Here is a 26,030-nt window from a genome sequence, read left to right on the forward strand (position 1 = left end):
GGCAAATGGGCGGTCGCGCTGATACACAATGCCCCAAAACCTGATGCGCTGACGGACAATAAGAGCCGCAGCATAGAGACGGCCGGAGTCTCGTCGAATTTTGTACTGAGAATAGCCTCTAGAACCATGTCTAATTGATCGGCATCCCCAACTGATATCATATTGAAAGTATCCGAATAAAAAAATAAGTCCGCCCTACTGCAGCGCCGCCGCATCTTCCTTTTACTCGAGGCACTTGGCCGAAGTGGTGGTCGCACCACTAGAATGCAATCTAGTTTAATGTGAAAATAACTGCTTCTCGAACAACAAAAAAGGCTGAACAAGAAAAATATTTTCTTTTTATTTTCCGGCTACTTAATTAATAGTGTATCATGTATTTATGGATTTAAAGAAGACGACGAAGAGTGGTGCCATGTCACGAAGGCAACGACAACAACCCGTTTACGTCGTAAGGACGTTGCTTGAATAGCCTCCGTCAAAAGTGTATAAATAGACTCGAGACGAGCTGCGATGCAGGGCTCGCATCCACGCCCGCAGAAGTCACCGCAGCCCAACAACCCGGGGGAGGGCAGCACTCCGGGCACCTATTACACTGCACCAGAGGGCTACATGCTGCCCACTCCAGGTGAACCGTTTCCGGGTCCAGGAGGAGGCCCAGGAACACCAGCTGCGCTCCGCCGGGCATCAGAGCACTCGTTCGCTGCCTGTGCCCCCCTGCTCCAGAGGCCGGCACAGCAAGCGAGCGCCGCTCATCATGCCGGCACTCCAGCCGACCTCTTCGCCCCAACCTGCCCGGTAAGCAGAAACCACCCTTGCTAGCGGATGATCAAATCAAATGAAAGCTGAACATTGCACGTCTTATGATGAATTCCAATGGCAGATCCGGATCAAATCTCTCTGCTTTGTTTGGAGCTATCGTATTCCAATGGCAGTCAGGGAGTGCGGGTTGCCTGTTGAAATGGCTGATCGGAGATAAGGCGTCGATGCCGGATCGCTCCGTGGAGCAGCGATACTTGCTCGGCCGAAGTCGGTAGATTTGACCGGAACACCGCGTGACGTATCTCTTCCCCCTGCGTCTGCTTACTGTCACGAACGGCTGCGGCTCCTTCCTGTCGTCGCTACGCGGCTAACGCTGTGATCTGGACAAAATACAAGGAACGTTTTTGACCTTTTTTGGAGTGTTAGCCACGCTCAGCGCCATCTCTGCCGAAACACGCAATGGTAACTCTCCGAAATGAAGTTATTTTTTGTTTTCTTTTTCGCATCCGCATAAATAAAATTTACTGCATAAATAACAAAACTTATCATAATGTCATTTCTCTGTGGCCATTTTTTTTTTATCAAAATCGTTAATGTGTTCGAACCTCCCGCTCTTTTTGACGTTAGACGACACGTATTTGCTCAGCCAAGCAGCTCTCTAAATAAAACAAGCTGAAAATTTCGGCCGTTTTATCGGTAAAATTTTATAATGCGGGCATCTTCTTACAAAGCGAAAGCTTCGTGCGCCTTTGTGCGTGACGTGAACTTGAGAGACAGAGTGGCGGCAAGGATGAATCGGTGGTGAAGCGAGATGCCCCGCTTCGTCGAAGCCGCCATTTTGCCTGAAGTAGAGGTCTTCCTGCACTATAAGTGCTCCTGCGAAAGCGCACGCATTCGATTTCTAAAAATGGGGGGGGGAGCGATCTCCGTCGGAACTCCGCGGACGTGATCCCGCGGAGCGCTGGCGGTCTCCTATTGGAAGTCAACATTAGTGGCAGTGCACTGCAAAGACAGAGGGCCTCAATGATTTGAAAGGTGAATAGGTAAGCTACCCCAACTAAATGGTAGAGGGAAAGGGAATTAATCAAGGATGTACACAGTGCAGGTGAGAGGTGGTGATGTTTTAATACAATCTGCTGCATGTTGTGCCTTATACGATGCACATGTGTGCTCATAGAATGGCTAGCACAAGTGTCTGAAGCGCGTTGCTAAAACTGTAATACACTCTAGCGCTCAGCACGTCAGCAATATATAACACGTAATCAACGTATACAATCACGGGCGTTTGCCACGAAATTCCGTAATTTCAGAGCAAGCCCCGTTCTCCTAGCCTTCCAGCCATTAAGAGCCATTGGCACTAATAGTTTAAGTGTTTAGTGGCAACCGTAAAATGTTAAAAACTCCACCTTTTAAATTACGCGTAAGTAATGCCAGCGTACGTACCATTTCACTATGGGATACAATGAGCGGCATTAACACCCGACAAAAGCCACAACCGCTCTGCAAATGGGTAGTGCTAATATTTCTCGCCATCCTGAGCAGGAAAATTAGCACATTTATTATGTTTAACTTGTTTATCCTCGTGTGCCATCTCCGCACTTCGGTATCTCTTTGCATGTTACATCCCGACTGCACATTCCACATGAAAATTCGGAATGGATTTAACGGCTGCCCTTCAATGTGTCTTGACCACAGTTTCAGAGCCAATATTTTTCAAGAAATGTTGGCACTTCGAACGGTCAGAATACAACTAAGAAATAGTAACTGGTCTCTTCTCTGACTCAAATTATATTTGTAGGTAACGATGAAAGTTAGAAGTCTCTAATTAAAATTGAATTTCTTTCACGGACGGTTTAAGACGAGATGGGAATAGCAAAATGATGCAGCAATCTTTTTTTCACTAAAGCTTGCACGCTGGCTGGTTCGACATAACTAGTGTGCTGCATCACGCAGACTATAGCATGGAAAAAAAGGCTGAGTATACGCTACTTTTTAAGATATGCCTATATTTTTAACATATGTTTAGCATATGTTAAATGGCAGCTGCAACCGCTTTTTAAACGGTAAACAACGCGATCATATCTGTAAAACGGCCACATGCTCAGCAGATTTTCTGGGCCCAAAAGGCAGACCTATCCTTGAGCACTGCGACACAAAAGAAATGAGAAAATAAAATAATGTGTCTTGTATTAAAGCGGCACTAAGGTAAAATACGTCAAAGTGAGCCTATGTCAATAGACGTTATATTCACTACTTTCCTGAAAACGGATAATTTAAAGTTAGAGAATAAAAATATGAAAAACTGTAGCCAACAACGGCTGCATTTGCGAGCAGACTACTGTGCGTGCAGGGAGAATAATTTCGCGGATCCTTGAGGCTAGGCTACATTGCCTTTCACTTAACCTATGCAATCACAGAGTCCTTTTTGTTCTTGGCGTCGAGAGTTTGAACGAAGCGGCGGGAAAGATTTTGAATGCCATTTTCTCGGCAATGAATTCGTCGATATCTGTTGGAGAAGCATCAACATAGCAAGCAAGACCCAATTAATCAATTTTTGATATTTATTTTTTGAACGCTTTACCTGCCTACAAACAGGTGTTCTGCTTAAAGAGTGGTGCACTGTGGTGCATGAAATATTCAAGAATCAAGTGTAATTACACTTACGATTGACGCTCACACACGTGTCAAAAAATGACTAAATGAGATTGCGTTACCGTCCAAGGTAGATAAAAAAATTTCGCTAAAAGAATCTAAGAGATACGCAAGCTTGCTTAGCATAAAACTGTTTTTCATAAAGATGTCGGCAGCACTTAGTTTAAGCATGGCAGACTTGGGAAAGCGCTGTGTCCCCTTGGTGTCGTCGTTTGTGAGGATTTTTCATAATGAACTTGTTATACCACTGTTAGGCGACCAGTTTCAATGCAATCGAGTTGAGAGCCTTCAAAGTTCCCAATCGCCATCGAACTCGAAGGAGTTGTGTCGCTGCTACACGGCAAATCTCAATGGCCATTTAAATGGTCATCATGTCTTACGCCAAGCTTGTGTGGCGCCACAATCGCTATTTTCAATTTTGCGCCACTAACAAAAATATTTTAAAAACATGTACTAAATGCTGAAATATACGCATACGCGCAATGTCGTTTAAAGCCCTTTTATTTTCACGTACGGGACGGACGCAACGCGTTGTTCCTAGCGCCATCTACTGACAGATGCAGACATTGCTGTAGCCAATCTAATACAAGGAGAGACAAAACCAAGCCAGTCGAACTGCGTCTGAGCGCTGCTTCGTCAGGCCTAACACCTGGAAAATTGTCTTTATATCTGAAAAACAAAAGCTATTTGTCTATTGTAACTTTATGCGATGGTAAAAATGGGCAAATCGAAGGCGAATACAACAGTTTAAAACGCGATATTGCTTTGAGGAATTAGCTACGAAGCTGTTATCGCTGTGAAGTGGGCGGGAAGGGCGCCGCAATGTTGTCAACGCCACGTACGCAAGCAATTTAAAGAATGAAACGTAAAAATTAATGCGCTTCATGCGCTGAAAACCAGACTGAAACAATTTTAAAATTCTTGTACAGACTGCTTGCAATAAAGTTTACCCGAATAATGTTTGTTCGTGCTTTCGTACCCTTTATGTATCGTGTATTAAAGTGTGCTTGGCGCTGCTAGAAGCAAAGCTATCAACCTTGGGCAGATCTCCAAGGCTCAAGAAATCTCGATGGAGTTCCGCGCTGCTCCGTTCACTCGATAGACTATAGGACTCGATGGCCATTGAAACTGTCCGTGTAGCAGCGCTCGGTCGCCTTCGAGTCGATACATTCTCGGTTCGAGGGCCTTCGAAATGCCCGTGCGACAGGGTTATTAAAAATGTGCTTGATGGGCATCATTGGGCATAAACACTTTGCACCGGCTATGTACGATGGCCGACAGGTTGGGGCGTTTGGTCTAGGCACATTCGAATAAAGCGCCGCTGTCAGCATGGGGCAATCAAATGCACCACGCAAACTTTTCTGCAAGAAAAAGCGTCACTGCCTCCTGGTATAGAGAGTGAGACAAGCTTCAGGGACGACAACAGGCGGTTGCAGTCAAAGTAGTGTCGCGCGCCTAAGTGCCGATTTTAAAGACTTCGAGTAAAGCGCTTTTTTGCACGTTGGTGTACAAAAGTTCGTGCACTTACCCTAGGTGGCTGCCAAAATGTGATCCAGGGCGTGCCCTCGATACTTTGCGATCAGTGGTGATAGGACGCAGGGTGATGTTTGCACGCAGATTTAGAAGTGGAGGACTGGCTGGAAGCAACGGTTAGGTGTGGGCTGTTGTTGCTGTTGGCAATGAAAAGCAGAACGGTAAGGCAATGTCAGTGAGAGTATACAATAATCATGCAGATTAGCTTACGGAAAAACTTGAGTTCGTGATATCTTAGCAGAGATCATCAAGCAGAAATGGACATTGGCAGGACATGTAATGCGAAGGAAATATAATCGATGGTCGCTTAGAATTAATGAATAAACTTTATTTATGAGCAAAAAAATAGTGAGTGGAGTCCTTGGTCCAGGACACCATTGAAGATGGCCGCCTGTTTCGCCCGTTGCACCAGTGTCATGGTAATGCAGTGGATTCCAAGGGGAGGCAAGGACAGGAAGTGCTCAGGTAATGTAAGGATGTTTGCTGGAATGGCAACAGCGAGACAGTTTGGACAGGTAATGAAGAGATTAATTTATTTTTTTAATGCTACCTGAAATGTCCCTGTTTCGGTATATAAGGGATGGGTCGTTACAGCATGCCAATTTATAAAATGAACGCCTTGAAGAGGGCTGCATTAGTGCGGTGAACTGCGTCGGCAGGAAAGTGAATCCAGTCCCTGGCTGTCTGGGGAAGAAAGCGTTAAGATGCGCAGTAGTATGCACGGATGGTAGGTAAACGGCTTTGTGATTAATGCTATCAGAAGCGTGGTGAGCTGGTGTGATAACTGAACTTCCTAACGGTGAGTGATAAAATTTATGAGACGAACATAGTCTGACAATTACAAGGGGTTGAAGATTAGAGTCTAATTTCAGTTTGGTGAGACTTGAATAAAAATAATCACCCGATTGAATGAAACGTTGCCGCACGATTTTGAACAGATTTAAGCGGGCGAGAAAGATTTACTGATGAGGGTCCCAAACCGCGCATTCATATTCAAGTTTCAGACATCATCAGCCTTACTACACCCACTGCAGGGCCAATGCCTGTCCCATGTCTCTTCAATTCACCCTGTCTTTTGCGAGCTGCGCCCTATGCCTGCGAACTTCTTAATCTCATCCGCCCACTCTCTTGAAATCTGCCCTCTCTTGGATTCCAATCCGTTGCCCTTAAGGACCAGTTTTATCAAGCCTTCGCATTACATGCCCTGCCAAGGCCAATTTCTTCCTCTTAATTTTGACTATGATGTCATTAGCCCGTGTTTGTTCTCTCAACAACTCTGCCCGCATCTGGTCTTAATGTTACACCTCTAATTTTTATTTCCATGGCTTGTTTTGTTGTCCTTAACTTAAACTGAACCCTTTTCGTTCGCCTCCACGTTTCCGCCCCGTAGGTGAGTACCGGTGAGCTCCAGCTGTTTTACACTTTTCTCTTGGGGGATATTGGTAAACTGCTATTCATGATCTGAGAGATCCTGCCATATGCGCTTCACCCCATTCTTATCCTTCTAGTTATTTCCCTCTCATGATCTGGATCAGCTGTCACTACCTGCCCTATGTAGACGTATTTATTTATCACTTATAGCACCTCGCTTCCAATTGTGAACTGCTGTTCTCTTGCCAGAGTGTTGAGCATTACTTTGGTTTTCTGCATGTTAATCTTTAGACCCACCGTTCTGCTCTGCCTGTCTATATCATTGACCATGCTTTGCAATTCATCTCCTGAGTAACTCAGCAAGGCAATGTCATCAGCGAATTAGCGATTATTTAGGTATTCTCTATTAACTCTTATCCCCAACTGTTCCCAATTCAGGCCTCCGAATACCTCCTGTAAACAGGCGGTGATCGAGTAGCATTGGCGAGATCTTATCTCATTGCCTGACGCCCTTCTTTATTGGAATTTTCTTGCTGATTTTATAGAGGACTATGGTAGCTGTGCAGTTCCTCCATATATCTTCTAGTATTTTGGAATAAGGCTCTTCTACACCCTGATTACGCAATGCCTGTATGACTGAGGAGATTTCCACTGAGCCGAATGCTTTCTCATAATCAAAGAAGGCTATACATAGGGGTTGGTTATATTCTGCGCATTTATCTATCAGCTAGTTTATATTGTAAATATGACAAATATGAATGAGACGAACGAGTGTTAAATAGGTCTGCTTTATAGCCGGAGGAGCTAGTCGCAAGTTACGGCCTAACAAACCGAGCATGCGGTTATCATCATTAGTAATGTTGGAAATGTGGGGTGACCAGCTAAGAGAGTGGGAAATAGTTACACTTAGGTATTTATTAGAGGTTACTGAGGAATTTTCGGAACGGGAGATATAGTATTTTGTCGAAGGATATATGTTTACCTGTGGTGAAGTTTAATTCGATAGATAACGCAGTCACCGACAAACAATAGAATATTAGATGTGATGAGAGCCGGCAGGTCATTAATATACATTAGAAAAAGGAAAAAGGTGGGGAACCATTTTTGGTACTGGAATCACCTTGCGTATCTTCCAGTCCTGTGGCGTAACTCCGGACGATTATGACTGTTTAAATATATGTGACCGAATAATGCTTGTAATGTTTTTCGTGTTTTTTAGTTGTGTACAATTGATGCTGAGGGTGACACTTTAAGTGGCTGTATGAGTTTCGCAATGCCGTTGGCATGAAACGTTCCTTTTCCTGTCCTCCCCTCTATCTTTCACTTTCCTATCTTCTTTCTCACAACTCTCCTGTCTTCTCCTCTCTTAATTCATTTTTCCTTCTTCCTGCCGGCGAAGGTTAACCCTGTGTGAGTAACTACCCTGAGTTACTTCAGATTGGCTTATAGCGGTGGTGTACAGCTGGAATGGGCAGGACTTGCTTCCAAGTTTCGGTCTCGTGCCCTTTTTGGGCTTCATGGTGGGCGGCTGGCCTAGCGACCGAACAACGACCACAATTTATGGCTCCGTCCCCATCAAAAAAGGATCGCCATCCTCAAAAAAAAAGCGTACCGAAGAAGTGACATCCCAATTTCTGAACAAAAAGAAAGAACCTCTTGCCAATTTCTATAAGTGCACAGCGATTCAAAAGAAAAACAGCTCGAATGATTTCTCTTTTTCTCGTTGAAAAGACACTGTCAGAAACTTTGGGCCCTGGGTACAAAGCGACGAAGTTAGCCAGTGGCGACCTATTACTTGAGATACGCGATAAATTCCAACTGCCCAAACCCTCAAACATTACCGCCTTTGAAGAAACCCCATAACTGTAACACCCCACAGGTCGCTTAATACTGTGCGTGGCGTACCATCAGACAATGACCTCATCTATTTGACAGTGGAAGAAATATTAGAAGGGCTAAAGGAACAGCACGTAACAATTGTCCACAGGATAAAAATTCGAAGAGAAAACAAGGAAATCCCTACTATGCACCTAGTTCTCACCTTTGCCCCCCTGCACACTCCATGACTCAATAGACGTAGGCTAAAAAAGGTATCATTCTGAACATAGATCACTAACCCCCGCCGCTGCATCAGGTGACAACGATTTGGCCATGGCTCACAGAGCGGCCGTGATCAAGAAAAAATATGCAAAATGCTCCTCGACCGATCACATCTCTGATAAAAGCACTGCTCCTCCACACTGTGCAAACGGTGGCGAGTATCACCCAGCCTACTCCCGATCATGCTCAAATTGGAAATTTGAAAAGGAAATAACTCTCAAAGCAAATGAATACATCACATTCAAGGAACCAAGGCGACGTGTCGCAGCCAGGAAATTTTTCCTAGCTCCCAATGAAAACTTCGCCGATGCGGTGCGATGGGGTGGTGCACCACACCAGTTTTTAACGCCTGGCCAGGCCTCACCGAGTGAGACCGCGGCAGAGCAATCCACCCCCTTGGTAGAGGCACCGAGAGCTGCCCCGCCAACTCCGAGAGATGGCCTGCTGACCTCCGAGCCGGGAGCCAACAAAGCTTCTTCCATCCGGGAGAGGCCTACCACTCGTACACCTGAAGCTTCACGGGAGTCCATCGCCTCCCTGGAGGCGATGGATGTCACCCCCAGCACTTCTGCGTTGCGGGGGCAGCGTAACTCTCGAGAGAGAAAAGGAAAGCCGAGAATAATTCCTCCTGATAGCTAATCTTCTCCAACACCCAACACACTAATATATGGCATTTTTGGATTAATGGAACTGTAGAGGAATGATGAACTACACAGACACCACAGAAATACTAAAATCAACGTCACCTATAGCTCTGTCTTCACGAGACAGACGTAGGCCTAAAACACAAGAACATCTTGAAAAAATTCCAAATTTTTCGATGAGATAGAGAACAGCTGAACAGGCTCTCAGGTGGCACCGCAATTATAACGCAAAACGGCGTCCCTGCGAGAGAAACACCATTGAAAACAAACTTTCAGGCTGCAGCAGTCAGTGTAGTTACACAGAAAACAATAACAATATGCTCTGTATATATGCCACCACACCTGACAGTTACTATCCACGATTTGGAAATCTTTTTCTATCAACTACATGAACCATATGTGGTAGTTGGGAATTTTAACGCGCACTCCTCCTTTTGGGGTATTGAGCGCACAGACACCAGAGACGAAATATTTGAAGACCTGGTACTTACAAACAACATATGCATAATGAACACAGAAAAAACTACATATTGCTATCCCAGCTCAGGAAAAATGAGCTGCCTCGATTTAACTTTCGTTTCACGATCAGATTTTAATGATTTATTTGGGATGTTTTAATTGATCCCAAAGGAAGTGACCATTTACCCACAGTTTCAAAGTTATCATGCTCAATCCAAATCATTCCAGCACGACCTCAGCGCTGGAAACTCCAGCTAACTGGCTGGTCGGTGTTTACCGAAAATGCCACATTACATAAATAATTCGATGATAGACTTAGTATACACGAAATAAATGAAAAATTTACCACCTGTGTAATTCCTGCTGCAAAAATAGCGATCTCGCAATCAGGACAAATCAGAAAAAATCACAAGGTTTGAAGGACACAGCAGGGCAGCGTGGCAAAAAAAGACAAAAACAAAGCATGCGAAATATTTAGAAGGTACCCCGCAGCAGAGAACCTCATATTATTTAAAAAGGCCCGGACCAGTGCACGTCGTATTCGCAGAAATGCCGAAAAAACGTCCTGTGTCTAAAATAAATAGTTCACTATCGACAAACAAGTTGTGGAATTAGGTTCGCAAAATCAGTGGTGACTATTCTCCTTACACGTTTCCACTTCTGTACACCCTTGGTACACAAACAACATTACAAGAACAGGAAAACATATTAGGTGTGCACTTCGCTGTTGTTTCAAGTTCTTCAAACTACACATAAGGTTTTCAAAAATACAAAAAAATAGCAGAAACACAATAAAACTTCTCGTAGTAGCAGGCATGAATGAAGAATATAATATGAAAATTACAATAGAGGAACTAAATAGAGTAGTGTCTGCAGGCAAACAGACAGCAGCATGCCCAGATAACATACACTACACCATGCTTGCACATCTCTCTGAGTCCGCCGTTGAGGCACTTCTAAAATGCTTCAACAAAATCTAGATTTCAGGAAAAATACCTGACGCATGGAAGAAAGCCATTATAGTACCTGTCTTGAAGCCTGGCAAACCATCATGATGTCCTGTTAGTTACAGGCCAATTGCACTCACCAGCTGCCTAGCAAAATCATTTGAACATGCGGTGAACATCCGACTAACATTTGTTCTTGAATCTCATCACAGTCTTGACATACATCAGTGTGGTTTCCAAAAAGCACGCTCAGCTATAGATCATATTCTCCGTCTGAAAAACACAGTGCGGGAGGCATTCATACACAATAAGCATTGTCTTGCTGTCTTCTTTGACATGGAGAAAGCGTACGACACGACTTGAAGGTTCGGTATACTCCATGACACAGCAGATCTAGGGATCCGGGGCAGGATGCTGAGCTGTGAGTGATTTTCTAGCAGACCGTTCATTCCAAGTACGTCTAGGTATTACCCTATCAGCGAATTTCATCCAGGAGAACGGTGTACGTCAGGGTTGTGTTCCGAGTACTACACTTTTCGTAGTATAAATGAACTCAATAGCAAAAATAATCCCCAAGTCGATTATGTATTCAGTATACGTAGACGACCTGGAAATTGCATGTACATCCTCCAGCGTAACCACATGTGAGAGACAGTTACAAATTACTATAAATAAATTGGCTAGTTAGGCAGATGTAAAAGAATTCAAATTTTCCCCACAAAAGTCAGTGACTGCTTTTCTCGCTCAAACGAGGATTAAAGATCGCCCCTACCCTATACCTGAATGACGTTGTGTAACCCGTAAAAAGGAAAACAAGTTCTTGGGCATAAATTTGGATAAAAAGCTCACATTCATGCCTCACATAAACAACTTGAAGAAAGCACCTAGAACCCTGAACATACTCAATATACTTTCAAGAAAATGCTGGGGCTCATATAGAACTTGTCTTTTTGCAGATTTATCGCTGTCTAGTGCGCTCTAGTTTCGATTATCAATCTTTCGTTTATGGTTCAGCCAGGCCGTCATACTTGAAACAACTGGACCCAATTCACAACTGAGGTCTTCGTATTTCAACCGGAGAATACAGGACATCTGCCATAAATAGTCTCTGTGTAGAAACAAAAGAACAATGCTCACAGGCGCATATGTACTTAAAATAAGATCTCTACCATAACATATTTCTTATCCAATTGTTACAAAGTGCGCCTCCAGAACCCTGTTCAATAATAGAAAGTAATCAATACGACCTCTGCTTCTCCGTTTCGAGGATAGTTGCCAAAACTTGGAAATACTGGACAGCCTTCCTGATGTCGCCTCAAGAAACTACCCACTGCCACCCCTGGTACATCCTTCCCAATGTTTGTGACCTCACGTTAACACACTTCCGAAAAAAAAATCAGCACACGAGCATATATTACAGGAATACCGGGCGCTACAAGAAAAATATGCGAACTGGACAAAATTTTACACTGATGGCTCAAAAACAGCAGAATATGTCGGAGGCGCGGTTGTACAAAGAAACTGGGAAAACATAGTAAGGCTCCCTAACTGCGCACCTATTTTTACTACCGAATGTTATGCAATCTCTATAGCTGTAGGCAGAATAATAAAAAAATACCATTCAAAAGAGCATAATATACACATTTTCACTTAGCGTGCTCACGGCATTACATTGCAGAAATGCAGGCAAACCCTTACCGGGAAACATATTACACGATATAGAACAAGTCAGAACACAGGGGCATGTAATAAAATTTTGCTGGGTGCCGTGCCATGTTGGAATACACGGTAATGAAAGAGCTGACCAATGTGCTGCACATGCTGGCAGTCAAGAAATCAAGAAAGTCAGCATACCTCATAGAGATTGCATGCAACTAATGCACATAAATCTCAAGGCTAAATTGCAGAAACCTGGAACCATGAAGTAAATAATAAACTGCATTTGGTAAAGCCCGTACTGGGAGAATGAAAAACATGTAGTCACCAGGAACGTTTTATAGAGGTAATATTATGCCGTCTCCGTATTGGACGTACACACCTTACACACAATTTCCTACTAAAAAAAGAAAACAGACCTATTTTTGAAAAATGCGGAGATGAAATTACAGTACACCACATCTTATTCTCAAGCACAGAAATTGAACCACTGAGGAAAAAGGAAAAAGTGTTTTACTCCATGCTACAAAGAACACATTCTTCTTCACCCAACTTAGATCTTAGGTCAAGAAATTTATTGATATCTCAAGTGTTTTTAGCTTTTTAAGGGAAGCAGGCCTCGTTGAGAAACTCTGAATTCCAACCTTGCGCCTATCTACGTATGGTGATACATCTCAGCCACGTTCTCTTTCTGAGAACAGGGCTGGGGTTTTTTATTTTTGATAGGTTGGCAGCCTCGAGATCCTTGCCGTGGCAAGGCTGGTTGTCGACTTGCCCGGCTCTTTTTAAAGCTTTCACTAATAGCCATTTTTAAAGTTTTTTTCTCATTAACAGCAAGTACGAAGTAAAGTTTTTAGGCCTGTATACCACTGAGTTTTTCACGTTTGCAGAATTCCGCAGAAAACAATGTTCATACACCTTGAGCTTGGCGCATGATAGCCTTAGATGCTTATGTGCCATTAAACCCAACACAACAACAACAACTCCGTACTTACCGGAGAGGTGACCGCGCTATGCATGGAATGCCCACTGTATGACCTCATCCTGGGTAACGTCAAGGGAGCGAGATCGCCGAACGACCCAGAGATATGGGCACCGACGTGGTTAGCGAAACTCTCACTCCCAGAACGGAAGGTCGCCGGAGGAGAGGTCAACACTAGAGGCGGCGACGAAAGCGCAAGTGAAGGCTGAGAACACGCAGTCCTATTTGTTAGCCTTTCGCGAGAACATGTGCTGGAATAACGAGCCTGATCCTCCAGCAGACATAGCAGGTGTTGTAGTTAACTACACAGGTGAGAGTTTGCTTGAGCAACAGCGAGCTCCTGCAACCGAAATTAAAAGAATTGAGGACCAGACCGGATTGTGGCTTTCTCAGCAAAGTGATAGTGCAGCTGCCATCGAGGCAGTAGGCGGTGTGGAGCAGGCTAACCAGACACTTGAGTCAGAGGTGACCTCAAGGAAGGCGCCTGACTTTGAAGAAGAAAGCAGGAACTTCACCGAGAAGTCAGAGTGCTGCACGCCTAATTGTTGCAGTAGTTACTGCGAGAAATCACGATAAAATGTCAAAAAGCGCGAAAGCTCTGACGCAATTGCAGCTGAGGAGAGCACCCTCAGTGAAGAACCGGAATCTGTTCCGAGTTAACCCTCGAGCAGCGAGGAGGCCTTTCCCGATGCGGAAGGTCATGAAAATTTGGCCGGTGAGAAAGTCGAAACTGCAGTGCAAGGAATGATGCACGAGTGCACTGAAAGTGACGAGCTCGAGAGAGGACCTCAGTAAGAAAGATCATTGCTCAAATACTAAAAGGAGCTGAACCAGTGGCTTCATCGCGAGACGCCATCTCGGATGATGCAAGTAAAAATGAACCGGGCGTGCTCCGTAGACGAATGTGAAAGAAAGTAAAAGAAAAGAAAGCCAGTAGGACACCACCGAAGCGGGTGAACCCGAACAGCAGAAGCCCTGGAAAAATTCAGGAAGAAACTGGGAAGAAAGAGAGCAAAGCTGATGACCGCTGAGTCGGGTGCAAGAGAGCTGCACGAACATCGCAGCAAAGTGAAAAAAGTTCAGACGAACGAGCCCAGCGTTTAGCAAGGACTCGCCCTGGAGGCGGAAGCGCAAACACAAGAGCGCACTCCGAGAGGAAACACACCTGGATTTCATGGCGTTAAATTTGTTCGCAACAGACGCGCTAGCCGAAGGGAAAGAGGAAGGGCTCATAGTCTGAGCAGAAACGCACAGAGGAGTACGAATAGACAGCGGAGTCAGAACCGCGTTCGGAAGAGAAGCTTCAGTAAAAGGCGGAAGAAGAGCAGAGCTCACGACAGGAGGAACGGCCAGAGTCGCGTGCGAAAGACGAACAAAAGCACAAACGAAAAATTGAGAGAGGCAGTCCTGTTCCGATGCAGCTGTGTAGGCCGTATCTGGAAGTATAGGCGCAAGCATGGCTTGAACTTGCATGCTCCCTGTTTCAGTTGTGTTCATGTATTGCCGTGTGGCGGCTGGTATTGTATTTTGCCAATTGTCAAGTGTTATGTGCGTGAAGACATCACTGTATTGATATGTGTATTTTGGCATTCGCCAATTAGTTTGTGAGCGGAATCATGCGCACGCGAATTTTGTGTTTTGTCAATATTGTTGCACAATATTCTTAAAGGAAGGGGCAGTGTGACAAAATTCGGCGCTGTGTGTAAGCAATCGCGCCCACACGCGGTAAAATAAAACAAAACAAAAACAGCGGGGAAGGACCCACGGAGAGCGCAGAACTTTGCGTTTGCTGCTGTCCTTTCCAATCAGCTCACCAGCGCGGCGCCGAGGAAGGAATGGCAGCGTGCGGCGTCGATTTCTCTCTATGTCTGAGTAGTTTCTACTCACAGCAGCCAGAGAGGGCGTGACCTTTGCCGTGCTAAAGTGATACCTTCTCCACTTCGCTCTCGTGCCGGCGTCTACGCATCGAAAGAAGGACCCAGACATTTTTCAAACGCTCTCTCCGCGCTCGACCAATGCGGTCGCGCGCCCGGCGCGTGAAAGAGAATGAGCTTGTGCAGTTGAAACTGCGTCTATGTGCGCGCCTGCCTTGGCGCGAAGAACAAACAGACGCGGACTGCGCCTATACATGGGCTTCAACCGGTGTCTGTTAGCCCCAGCAGCCGTTTAAGCTTCTGAGAAGCGCGCCCGCTCGACTCTCGGGAGAACACTACTCGACCAGCCACGGACCAGCAAGGCAATGTGTGCCAGTCTGCGGGACGGCCCCATCGTGCTCCTCAGGTCGTCGGACTGTCGCTGTGCCCGCTGAACAAATTGTGCTTTGTTTGTTTGTGTCTCTCCGTCTTGGTGCACTTTAGGTGGAATGATTTTGTTGAATTGTTATCTCTATCTATTGTTACTCTACACGAGTTGCATTGTATTTGTAAATCTCTTCGTATCTGCTCGTACGAGTGATAGTGAAATCCTGTGTATCGTATCTTTGCTGTATAAACTTTTATGTTTTTTGAACCTTTGGCTCCAACTCATTTTATGGCTTGCGACTGGCGAAAGCTGGGCGCCAAACGACTACCTCCTTGTCACTTAGTAGATGGTCTCCGGCTGAGCTTGCCACGCTGAGTCGAGGGCATCTCCTTTGTGACCGAGACCGCTACCCCTACACGCTCTAAGGATGTCTGGGAGCGCACGCAAAAGTGCGCGAAGTGGTTACGCCATCTTCATGCTGTAGTCATCGCCCCATATCAGTTACTAGCATATGTTCAAAACTAACCGAGCACGTTGCTTACTCACAGTAGTTACGGTCCCATATCGCTATCATTTGTTCAAACTTAATAGAGCACGTCGTTTACTCACATGTACTGTGGCAATTCTCGGAGGTTTCAATCGGTTTCTTGATTAAACACCGACGAAAATACAGAATTCTGTACTTCAGCACTTTCCCGATCAGGAACAGGATCACTGTCGTTGTGTGCTAGAGCTAAATTATTAGAGTGAGAGGACTTAGTAAGACTCCAGAATTGCATGGGATTGGTGCTCAGCATGTTGAGAATAGAAAGTGCGTTTGGTTTTGGCGGCGAAGGATTGAAATGCTTTGTCGATTGTGTGGTATTTTTCCTGTACTGATGAGGTCTTCAGGCGTTTATCAGCTCGATAAAGCCTTTTTCTTTTTGTTGTTTAAGCCTTTTAAAGCAGTGTTGAACCATGGGGATGTCGGCCGCTCGGTCAAAGTTAGAGTGGGAAGGTATGCGTTATTGAGCTCGTGAAGTTTGCTCTTGAAAAGCGGCCCGTTAGTTTTCGCAGAGGGGCGACTAAAATTTGTTATACAGGACGCGCTGAATAGCGTTAGCTTCTAGTCTGTGATACAGTGTTCACGGTTTTTTTCTTTTTCTAATGCAGCTGGCAATCGAATGAGGCATGGAACACTGTAATGGTTGATCCCAGGCAAGCACGTAAGAAGCGAGCAGATATCAGGGTGCCAAGTGTATATCAGGTCTAGTATGTTCCATGAATTCGCTCCTTCTCTAGCAGGGATGGAAACGAGCTGCACTAAACCGAATGTAAGCCATGCACTGACGAAATCACTTTCAATGAAGTCAATTTCAAGTGACTTGCAAGCTACTACTCATTCACTCATTAGAAGGCGCAAAAATGTTGGAATTTATTCGTATTAATTGAGATCACTAACGCTGTTCAAAGCCATAGTTGTTAGTTACCACGGGTATCCAGTGGGACCTTCCTTCTCAGCAGATGAAAAACAGCCAAAAAATCAGCCACACGCCGGCTGTTCGCGGGATCTCATAGCCAGATGGCGAAATTTGCAAAGAACACCAAAGGCATGCACAGCATGATAAATGTGCCCTGCCATGGACACACGAATAACAGCGGGCAGTAAATGACCAACGCATCTTGTGTATGCACGAGCCGCGTCGGCTTTCGTGTTTGGGTGCTGATCCCAGGGCCGCGGTATCTAATACCAGCCCTGGCGGTCGCATTACGATAAAGGCAAAATAAACACCTGTGTGCTGTGCGTGTCAGCGCAAGGTAAATAACCATGCGCCCTAAATTTGTCCGATCCTTCCACTACTTCCCGGCAGGGGGGCGTCTGCAGCCTGCAGGCGTTGGTGAGTGGCGACACCACGGGTTCCCGAGCATTCGCAGGGACATCCCCGCAGGGAGATGATGGTGAACAGTGCATCGACCACTGACCCGAGCACCCGCGCCTAGCCGTGCGTGGCATCGCCGTGTCCGGGGAAAAGGGATCCCGGCGGTTGAGCCGATGCCGATCGTTTGGACCATTAAGGTCCCTCGGTGGAGGCAACACACCACTTTGGCCTCAGCTTCATGTAGACCGCACCTCCGGCCTGAACCGAGTGAGGGAAATAGGTAGTCGCCTTTCCCTATCCTCCCCTTCATCTTTCAAGTTCCTATCTTTCTTACAACTCTCCTATCTCCTACTCATTTGTTCGTTTTTCTTTTTTCCTGGCGGCTAGGGTTAACCTTGTGTGGAGAACTACCCTGGGTTTCTTAATATTTGGTTATAGTTGAGGTGTACAGCTGGCGTGGGCACGGTTTGCCTGCAAGTTCCTATGCCGTCCCCTTGTTGGGCTCCATAATGGGCGGCTGGCACCACGGCCGAAGAACACACCTGTTCTATGGCTCATTCCCCTTCAAAAAATATTCGCCCTCTCGAGAAAGGGCGGAATGAGGCAACCAAACAATTTTTTTCCAAAAACAAATGAAGTCTTTTCGAAATACCTGGTGGTCCACAGTCATGATCCTGAAAAACCAACAAGGAAAATATCCCCATTCATCGTTGTGCAATGCCTGAAACAAGCCTTGGGCACCGGCTACAAGGTGACCAAATTAGCTAGTGGAGACTTGCTCCTTAATTACCTGGATAAAGCTCATGTTCCGAAACTTTCCAACATTCTGGCATTTCGGGACATTAATGTCTCTGCCACCCCCCACAGATCTCTGAATACAGTTCGCGGTGTTACCTCAGAATTTGATTTTCTGGATCTCACCGAAGACGAAATGCTGGAAGGTGTTGCCGATTCTCATGTCACAAAAGTCTAAAGAATTAAAATAAGAAAAGACGACAAAGAGATCCCTACAAAACACCTTATACTTACTTTCACTTGTTGCACACTCCCCGACTCCATTGAAGGGGACTGCACAAAGATTACAGTGAGACCATACATTCCTAACCCCAGACGTTATTTCAATTGCCAAAGAAATGCCCATGGTTTCGTGAGTTGCTGAGGACGCAAAACCTGCGCAGAATGCGGTTCGAAAAACGCTCCTCTGAAAACTGTGAAGCTGCATTCCGCTGCGCTAACTGTGAAGGCGAGCACTCAGCTTACTCCAGTTCTTGCCCATCGTGGAAGACAGAAAAAGTAGTTATTACATTGAAAACATAAGATCAGATTTCCTTCAAAAAGACGAGAACACGTATTAAAATGGCAAATAATTTTTCTTTGAATCTACAACACAAGCTTTGACGTTGTGGTTCGACGGCGCGGTCCATCACGCCGGCCTCTGGCCCCTGCCCAGACCTCACACTGCAGCAGGGCCATCCTCGCCATAGGTGGAAGTAGGTAACTCTACTCTGCCACCCCCAAAGGAGGTAATGTTGCCTCTCGAGGCAGCGGGCCTCAAGGCCTCAAGGCCTCTGCCCACGTGGCGAGGTATCCCACAAAGACCCACGCGCAGTCTGCACGATCCTCCAGCACATCTGAGGAGATGATGGACACGAGCCAGGGTAGCTCCGTGCCGTCGACGTCACACGTACGTCACAACTCCCTGGATTGAAAAAAAAGATAAAGGGCCCGAATACAAGGGTCAACATAATCCTAATTTCTATACACTCAAGACGGCGTTCATAATACGCTGAAAGCGCAGGGGAGTAAAAAAATTGCAGTGACATAAAGAATATCTTATCTTTGTTCTCCCCTGTGGCCCTGTGATTGCAGGCAACCAACCTAAGTCCCCACCATACAAATCTACTGAAGAAATATAAAGTGTTCCACCATGGCCGAGATCATGCAAACAGGCTATCTGGAGGGGTAGCCATCATCGTGCTGAACAGTATAGCAGCCCGTGAAGTAAAACTTACAACAAAATTAGAGGCTGTAGCAGCCACCCTGCTTACCTATAAAACTCCTACAGTGTGTTCTGCATACGTAGACCCACACCTGAAAATTACCCACATAGAGTTAGAAAACATTTGAGCACAACTGCCAGAGCCTTATCTGTCGGTTGGGGATGTTGACGGACATTCCTCTTTCTGGGGAAGTGAAAAATTTGATAATATAGGTCAAATTATAAAGGATGTTATTCTCTGCAGTAATATTTGTTTGCTGAACTCTGGAAAATCTACATACTCCTCTTCATCCTGAAGGAAAAAGAGCTGCTTAGACTTGTCCTTCAGTTCGCCGTCTGTTATTAACGATTTTAAATGGGATGTCATAGACAACCCATATGGTAGTCATCACCCCCCCCCCCCCCTTCCTTCCCTAAAAATCAGTCTAACATCAGCACTTGAAATCATCCCGACTAAACCACAACTCTGGAAGCTCCCTTTAGCTGACTGGCAACTTTTCAGATCAGAAGCCAGTCTAGAAAAAATAGTTTTAGAAAATATTGAAATTGATGAAATAAATCAAAAGCTCACTAATTGCATCGTAGCTGCCGCAAACTTGGCTATAGCTGTCTTCGGGAATAGTACGGAAAAATCTCAACGTGTGGTGGACACAAGATTACAAGCATGCTAAAAAACGTCAGAATAGAGCTTGGGGTATTTTTTGTCGGTACACCACAGACGGAAACCTAGATAATTTTTAAAAGGCAAGAGCTAAAGCTCGGTACGTATGTCGTAGTGCTGAGAAAGCATCATGGCAGAGCTACGTGTCGTCTATAAACAGTCAAATCACATTTAAAAAAATGTGGGAACAGGAAAGAAAATTAAATGGCAGCTTCTCATCGTACACAGTTCCGATTTTGAAAACAGCTGTTACACAAAGAAATATAAGGGAACAGGCAGACGTATTAGGGGAGCACTTCGCTGCAGTTTCTAGCACGTCGCATTACACCCAGTCATTTCTAAAATACAAAAACATGGCCGTAAAACAGACTCCTAAAACGTGCACGTGCAAATGAACAATACAATAGTTTTTTTATCCTCCAGGAAATCAGCAGTGTACTATCTTCCGGCAAAAAAACTGCCCCAGTACCCGACCAAATACAGTATGATATGCTGGCCCATCTTTCTCAGTCTGCTGTAGAGGCACTTCTAAGATTCTTTAACAAAATTTGGGTATCAGGGAAATTACCCGCAGTCCGGAAAAAAACTCATACTGTACCGTTTCTTAAACCCGGGAAAGAACCAACCTCTCTCAGCAATTATAGACGCATAGCTCTTCCCAGTTGCCTGGCTAAATCTTTTCAAAGTGTCCTCAATATAAGATTCACTTTTGTCCTTCAATCTTGTGAACTTCTTGATATCAATTAGTGTGTTTTTAAAAAGGAATGTTCTAGTACAGATCACTTAGTTCGCGAAGAAAATACTGTTAGAGAACCTTTTGTAGGCAAAAAACACTGTCTTGCAGTCTTTTTAGATCTAGAAAAGGCCTATGACACAATATGGAGGTTTGGGATTCTTCAAGATCTTGCCGAGCTTGGCATCCGTGGCTGGATGTTGAACTGCGTGCAAGATTTCTTGTCTAACAGCTCGGAGTTTCAGGTACGCCTAGGAGAATGGAACTCGTGCACCCACCAAGAACGTTTCATGGAAGTGATTATCTGCCGTACCCCAAGGATGTATTTTAAATACAACACTGTTCGTTGCAGAAATGAATTCTATTACGAAAGCAATTCCAAGTTCCCTTATGTACTCTGTCTATGTTGATTATCTTCTGATAGCATGCGCATCCTGCAATACATCTACGTGCGAAATACAAATACAGCTTACAATAAACTTGCTACATGGGCAGACAGAAATGGCTCCCGTTTTTCTCAACAGAAATCAGTGCCCTTACTTCTCTCACTAAAACGGGGCCTTCAAACAGATCGCACATTAGACCTAAACAACACTAAACTACCTGAAAAAAATGAACATAAATTCATAGGCATAACTTTCAACAAAAAAATTATTTTCCTGCCACACATAAGCGCGCTGGGAAAGAAAGCGTCGCAGTCTTTGAACATACGAAAGTCTTTTCACGCAAACACTGGCGTTCCGACCGGGTATGCCTTTTGCAGATTTATCGCTCTGTTGTACGTTTCATTTTAGATTATGGTTGCATAGTGTATGGTTCATCAAGGCCATAGTACTTGAAACGACTACACCAAGTGCACAATTTAGGTTTAGGTCTTTCAATTGCTGCTTACAGGACGTCGTCCATAAACAGCCTTTATGTTAAAACTAATAAACCATCACTCAGAAACAGAAAAAGCATGCTTACATGCTCATACATTCTAAAAATCTGTTTCCTGCCGAAATATATCTGGTACGAAAACGTTACAAAGTGCGTATCTAAAACACTCTTTAATAACAAACCGCAAACTATCAGGTCACTCCTCCTGCGTTTTGATTAGATTTGCCAAAATCTCGGCGTACTAGATAGACTACCTAGCATTGCGCTCAGATGAGAGCCACTGCCTCCATGGTACAATTTTCCTGTGATATGCAATTTCATTCTTACACAGTTTCACAAAAAGCATACTCCCAGCAACACATACTGCAAGAATTTTTAGCACTTGAGAAAAAATACAATGGTTTCACCGACTTTTATCCTGATGGTTCAAAAACGGATGCCTACGTCTGAAGCGCCTTAGTATGAGGGCATGTAAGGGAAATAATAAGACTTCTACAGTATGCATCTATTTTCACAGCCGAGTGTTTCGCTGTATGCCTAGCCGTAAGAAAATATTGAATGAGAACCTCGAAAACAGTATTATCTACACAGACTTCGTCAGTTTACTTACAGCTCTACACTCTAGAAATGAAATAAGTCCGATGTTCGGTGACATCACACAACATAACAGAAATCAGAACTCGAGAAAAAATAATAAAACATTGCTGGGTGCCGAGCCATGTCGGAATTGAAGGCAACGAGAGAGCAGACCTATGCGCTGCAGAGGCTAGTGGAAAGCTAATAAAAAAGTAAATATTTTCTTTAAGGATTGCATCAATTCGGTACATGGCGAAATAAGAAAATAATAGCAGTGCGCTATTGAAAATGAATAAAAAAACGAACTACACTTTGTAAAACTAGTTTTAGGAGAATGGAACTCCTGCAACCACCAAGAATGTTTCATGGAAGTGATTATCTGCCGTTATCGTATAGGCCACACGCACCTCACACATAGTTTTCTACTGACGAAACAAGAGAAACCCCAATGTGAATTGTGCGAACATGAGCAAACAATAAACCATGTTTTCTTTACATGTAAAAATTCGAAACACTGAGGAAAAAGCATTTCACAGTTTTTTCTAGAATGAACACATTCCATTCCACCACACATTACTCTTAGGTGAAGATGCACTTGTTCAGATTTCACAAGTTTTTCAGTTTTTAAGAGAGCAGGTGTCTTAAACAAATTGTATATCTGATAAAATTGGGTAATTTATAACAAAAACTTTTTTTAACCAAACCTCAGTCAATTTATCATTCTTGAGAAGAAGGCTGAGGTCTTTATTCGATTTGTTGGAGCCTCAACATCCTTGCATTGGCAAGGATGGTTGCAGGGGTTACCCGACTTCCTTCAAATATTTTACTAATGTCCATTTTTTTTATTTGACATTGACACCACCGGGCAGGAAAACTTATATTTTAGGACATCTACTCCACAGATCACTTTCACAATTATTTATATAATTCTCCAGAAAACGCTTATATATCTTGTTCTTGGCGCATTATGGCCTTAGCTGCTAATGTGCCAAAAAATCCAACACAACACAAACTTTCCAGTACTGTATCCTTCACAGCCCAGGTGTTGCTTTGGGAAATTAGATCGTGCAATTTAGAACTGAGTTCACATCTTGCGCCACAGTTTTTCCACCATGCGATATCCGATATCAGTTTAACAAGGCGAAAAGTTTGCCTTGTTGGTGCATCATCCTGTGGCAGGAGCAGCGCAGCACGAGGCAGCACGGGACAGGGCGAGATAGCAGGAGATGTCCCGCCTCTCTCTTCTTTGTCTCGTGCTGCGCTGCTTCCGCTACAGGATCCGATATCAGGTTTGCAGAGCAAAACCGATCAGATCCCCTTTGCGTAAAAATCCGCTGTCGTGGTTGCACACTTTGATACATTGTTGTTTTTAATTTCAAAGACCATTGTGCACGATGATTGCTTTTCCAGTGCTTTGCACAATCGCAACTGCTTACTAATGCGCAAAGCTCTTGCAGGTCATATGGATACAACCATTTGAAGAGGCAGCCACTGCGGAAGTAGTCACGTTGGCAGACGGAACCAAGACGAGTCCCGGCTGGGCGCCCACATCGTGGAAGGAGAAGCGCACCGCGTTGACCTCTCACCGCAGCTCTCACGCCGTGATAGCGTGTATCGAACTGTGCTTGGCATTCACCATAATCGTGTTGATTGGCATGCTCTTGCTGTTCATCTTCGTTACCTCGGGCGCGTGGCCGACCCGGCATGAACCCACCGCTACACTTCGGATTGAAACGGTGCCCGACGAGCCCGGATCTTTGAAGCCGTTTGTCGCCGTCCGCGGGTCCGTCTACTCGCGGCCAACCGGGGAGAGTTCCGACATGAGTGCTCATATCTCCGCGCTGGTCACAAATGATGCACGCACAGATGGCAACATCTCCACTAAACCACCGCTCTGATATATGACGAGAACGTTCTAAGAAATGCATGGCCTCTGCCGCCATAGGATACCACAAGCCGCATCTTGTAAAGTGCGGCAGTGAATGACAAATAGTTTTCGCTAGAAGCGCAGTATAGAAAGTTTAGATCTGGCTCCACACGATGCCATTGTATCCAACTAATCTTCGGGTGAGTTTTCGCATGTGATGCTTTCCTCGTAGAAAGGTGCTTTTCTTGTGTGCCTTCTTCGGTGTTTGTAAATATATCATGGGTGGATGCAAGCAGCCGCACTATTGAGGAATCCGCCTCGGACTATCTGAGGGGGAGTTTCAAACAATTTGTTAAGAGCGAACTGCACATCTTCAAGCAGCGTCAGTGTCAGACGCGTTTCACTCTTCCATAAAAGATCAAAGATGTTACACCTGTAAGTGATCCTCTCTAAGGAAAACTCATTGCTCGCACTGCTCAAATACAGACCTGGAGAGAAAGCTTATATAGAACGGTTATTACAAGCACTTGTATATGCAGCGTCCAACTCTTTGCTATTGTCTGTTTTTTATGCATACTATAAATACCAAGAAAATTGTTTGGAGTGAAGGCCTTTATAGTGCAAAGAAAAAACGATATTGCCACGAATCTTTGGAGTGTTTGTTTGTTCATTCTTCAAAGCTGCAGGCACACCGCTTTATTGTTTTGTTTGCGACGCAAGACGCGATCAGATTGATCTCGATCGATCGCATCCAGGCAGAGTTGATTCTACGTTGTTCCAGATTGCTCTAGAAAGTTTGCACGCTTTATCTCGAAAGTTCGCTATCAGCTTTAAATTGAGCACGGCCGACAGCGGCGGGCATTCTGTTCGACGACCGCCGAGCATGCTTGTTGCTACACCGCCGCCGAGTGATTCAGTCCATTGTGGGCGCCAGTCAGCCCAAATAAAGAGTTTTGTTTAGGCACCATTTTCGCAGCCTTCTTCTCTTTGGACTGCAGTCACCACTTCGTGACAATATATTGATGAACTTCGACGGATTATAGTGACTTTAGACGAGCGACGATGAACGCACTGTGGTCCGACATGAGTAGAATAAAAAGCACTGCCACATCGTTTTGACCCATTTTGCAGCCGTAACACTATGATGAAACCCGAAATCAATACGTTTTTCCAGTGCTTGTATGTAATGAGACGCTTTGTTAACCGTGTAATGTGCGGTAACACCCCGTACAATAAAAGTTTTCGTGAGTGAAAAAATGGCCCTGCTGAAGAAAAAATTAGCTGCAGCTCAACTACTGCTGAGCCTTGTTAGAGATCTGAAGCTTTGGTGCATTGGGTAACTAGACGCGGCTTGGCACGTGTAACGTTCAGCGCGTTCCGCCCATTGGATAGGCAGTGCGCCCACCCTGCCACCCTGGCAGGTGGCAGTTAATGATTGATCGCGAGAGGTGTGTCACCCAATGAACACTGCGGTCTATTCATTGCTGCAGTGCCGCGTGTCTGCACACAACGTTGTGAACGCTAATGCATTCAGCCCACATCTCTATCGCACCCCTCCCCCCACGTAACTCAAAGCACGACTGAGGCGTCCACTGACCCAGGCAACCAGTTATGCGCCCTTCCTTTCCTCAAAATCATCGGCGTCTAGAACGTTGTCAACGCCAATGAACAATGAACGCTGACGCCGCGTTTCTGCCACAACGTTGCCAGTGCCAACGCATGCAGCGCACGTGTCACTACAACCACGTAGGTTAAAGCGCAGCTGAGGTGTCCACTGTCCAACGGGGCCAGTTATGCGCCTTTACTTTGCTTTCGAAGAAAATTTAACATTGACGTCATCATTGACGTCATCCCAATAAACTCTCTTTGAGTTTGTATTTGACCTTTGACCTTGACTTGACTTTGAGGTGCCTAGGGTAGCATGTGGTAGGACACTATAGTTATAACATGGCTTAGTACTGGTTTGACCCCTTGCTCACCTGAAGGTCAAAACCGCAAGCACCGCGAAAACCGTTATGAAGTAGCATACTGAAGCTTTCGCTTCAAAAGGCTGAGAAACATGAGCACGGCAAACGTTAAGCAAATAGACAGAAAGAGATGCTCTTCAATTGA

At 44.9% G+C, this 26,030-nt stretch overlaps 1 protein-coding gene across 1 annotated transcript; it reads left to right on the forward strand.

Moving 5' to 3' along the window:
- The first annotated feature begins 424 nt into the window (after positions 1-424).
- On the forward strand, positions 425-24,210 carry LOC144119126 (uncharacterized). The gene is made up of 2 exons (XM_077651831.1): positions 425-795; positions 23,509-24,210. Exons 1-2 carry the CDS (start codon positions 511-513, stop codon positions 23,947-23,949), a joined length of 726 nt encoding a protein of 241 aa, XP_077507957.1. The 5' UTR covers positions 425-510; the 3' UTR covers positions 23,950-24,210.
- The last annotated feature ends 1,820 nt before the right edge of the window (positions 24,211-26,030 follow it).

The sequence above is a fragment of the Amblyomma americanum genome, chromosome 2 (assembly GCF_052857255.1).
Source record: "Amblyomma americanum isolate KBUSLIRL-KWMA chromosome 2, ASM5285725v1, whole genome shotgun sequence".
Taxonomy (NCBI): domain Eukaryota; kingdom Metazoa; phylum Arthropoda; class Arachnida; order Ixodida; family Ixodidae; genus Amblyomma; species Amblyomma americanum.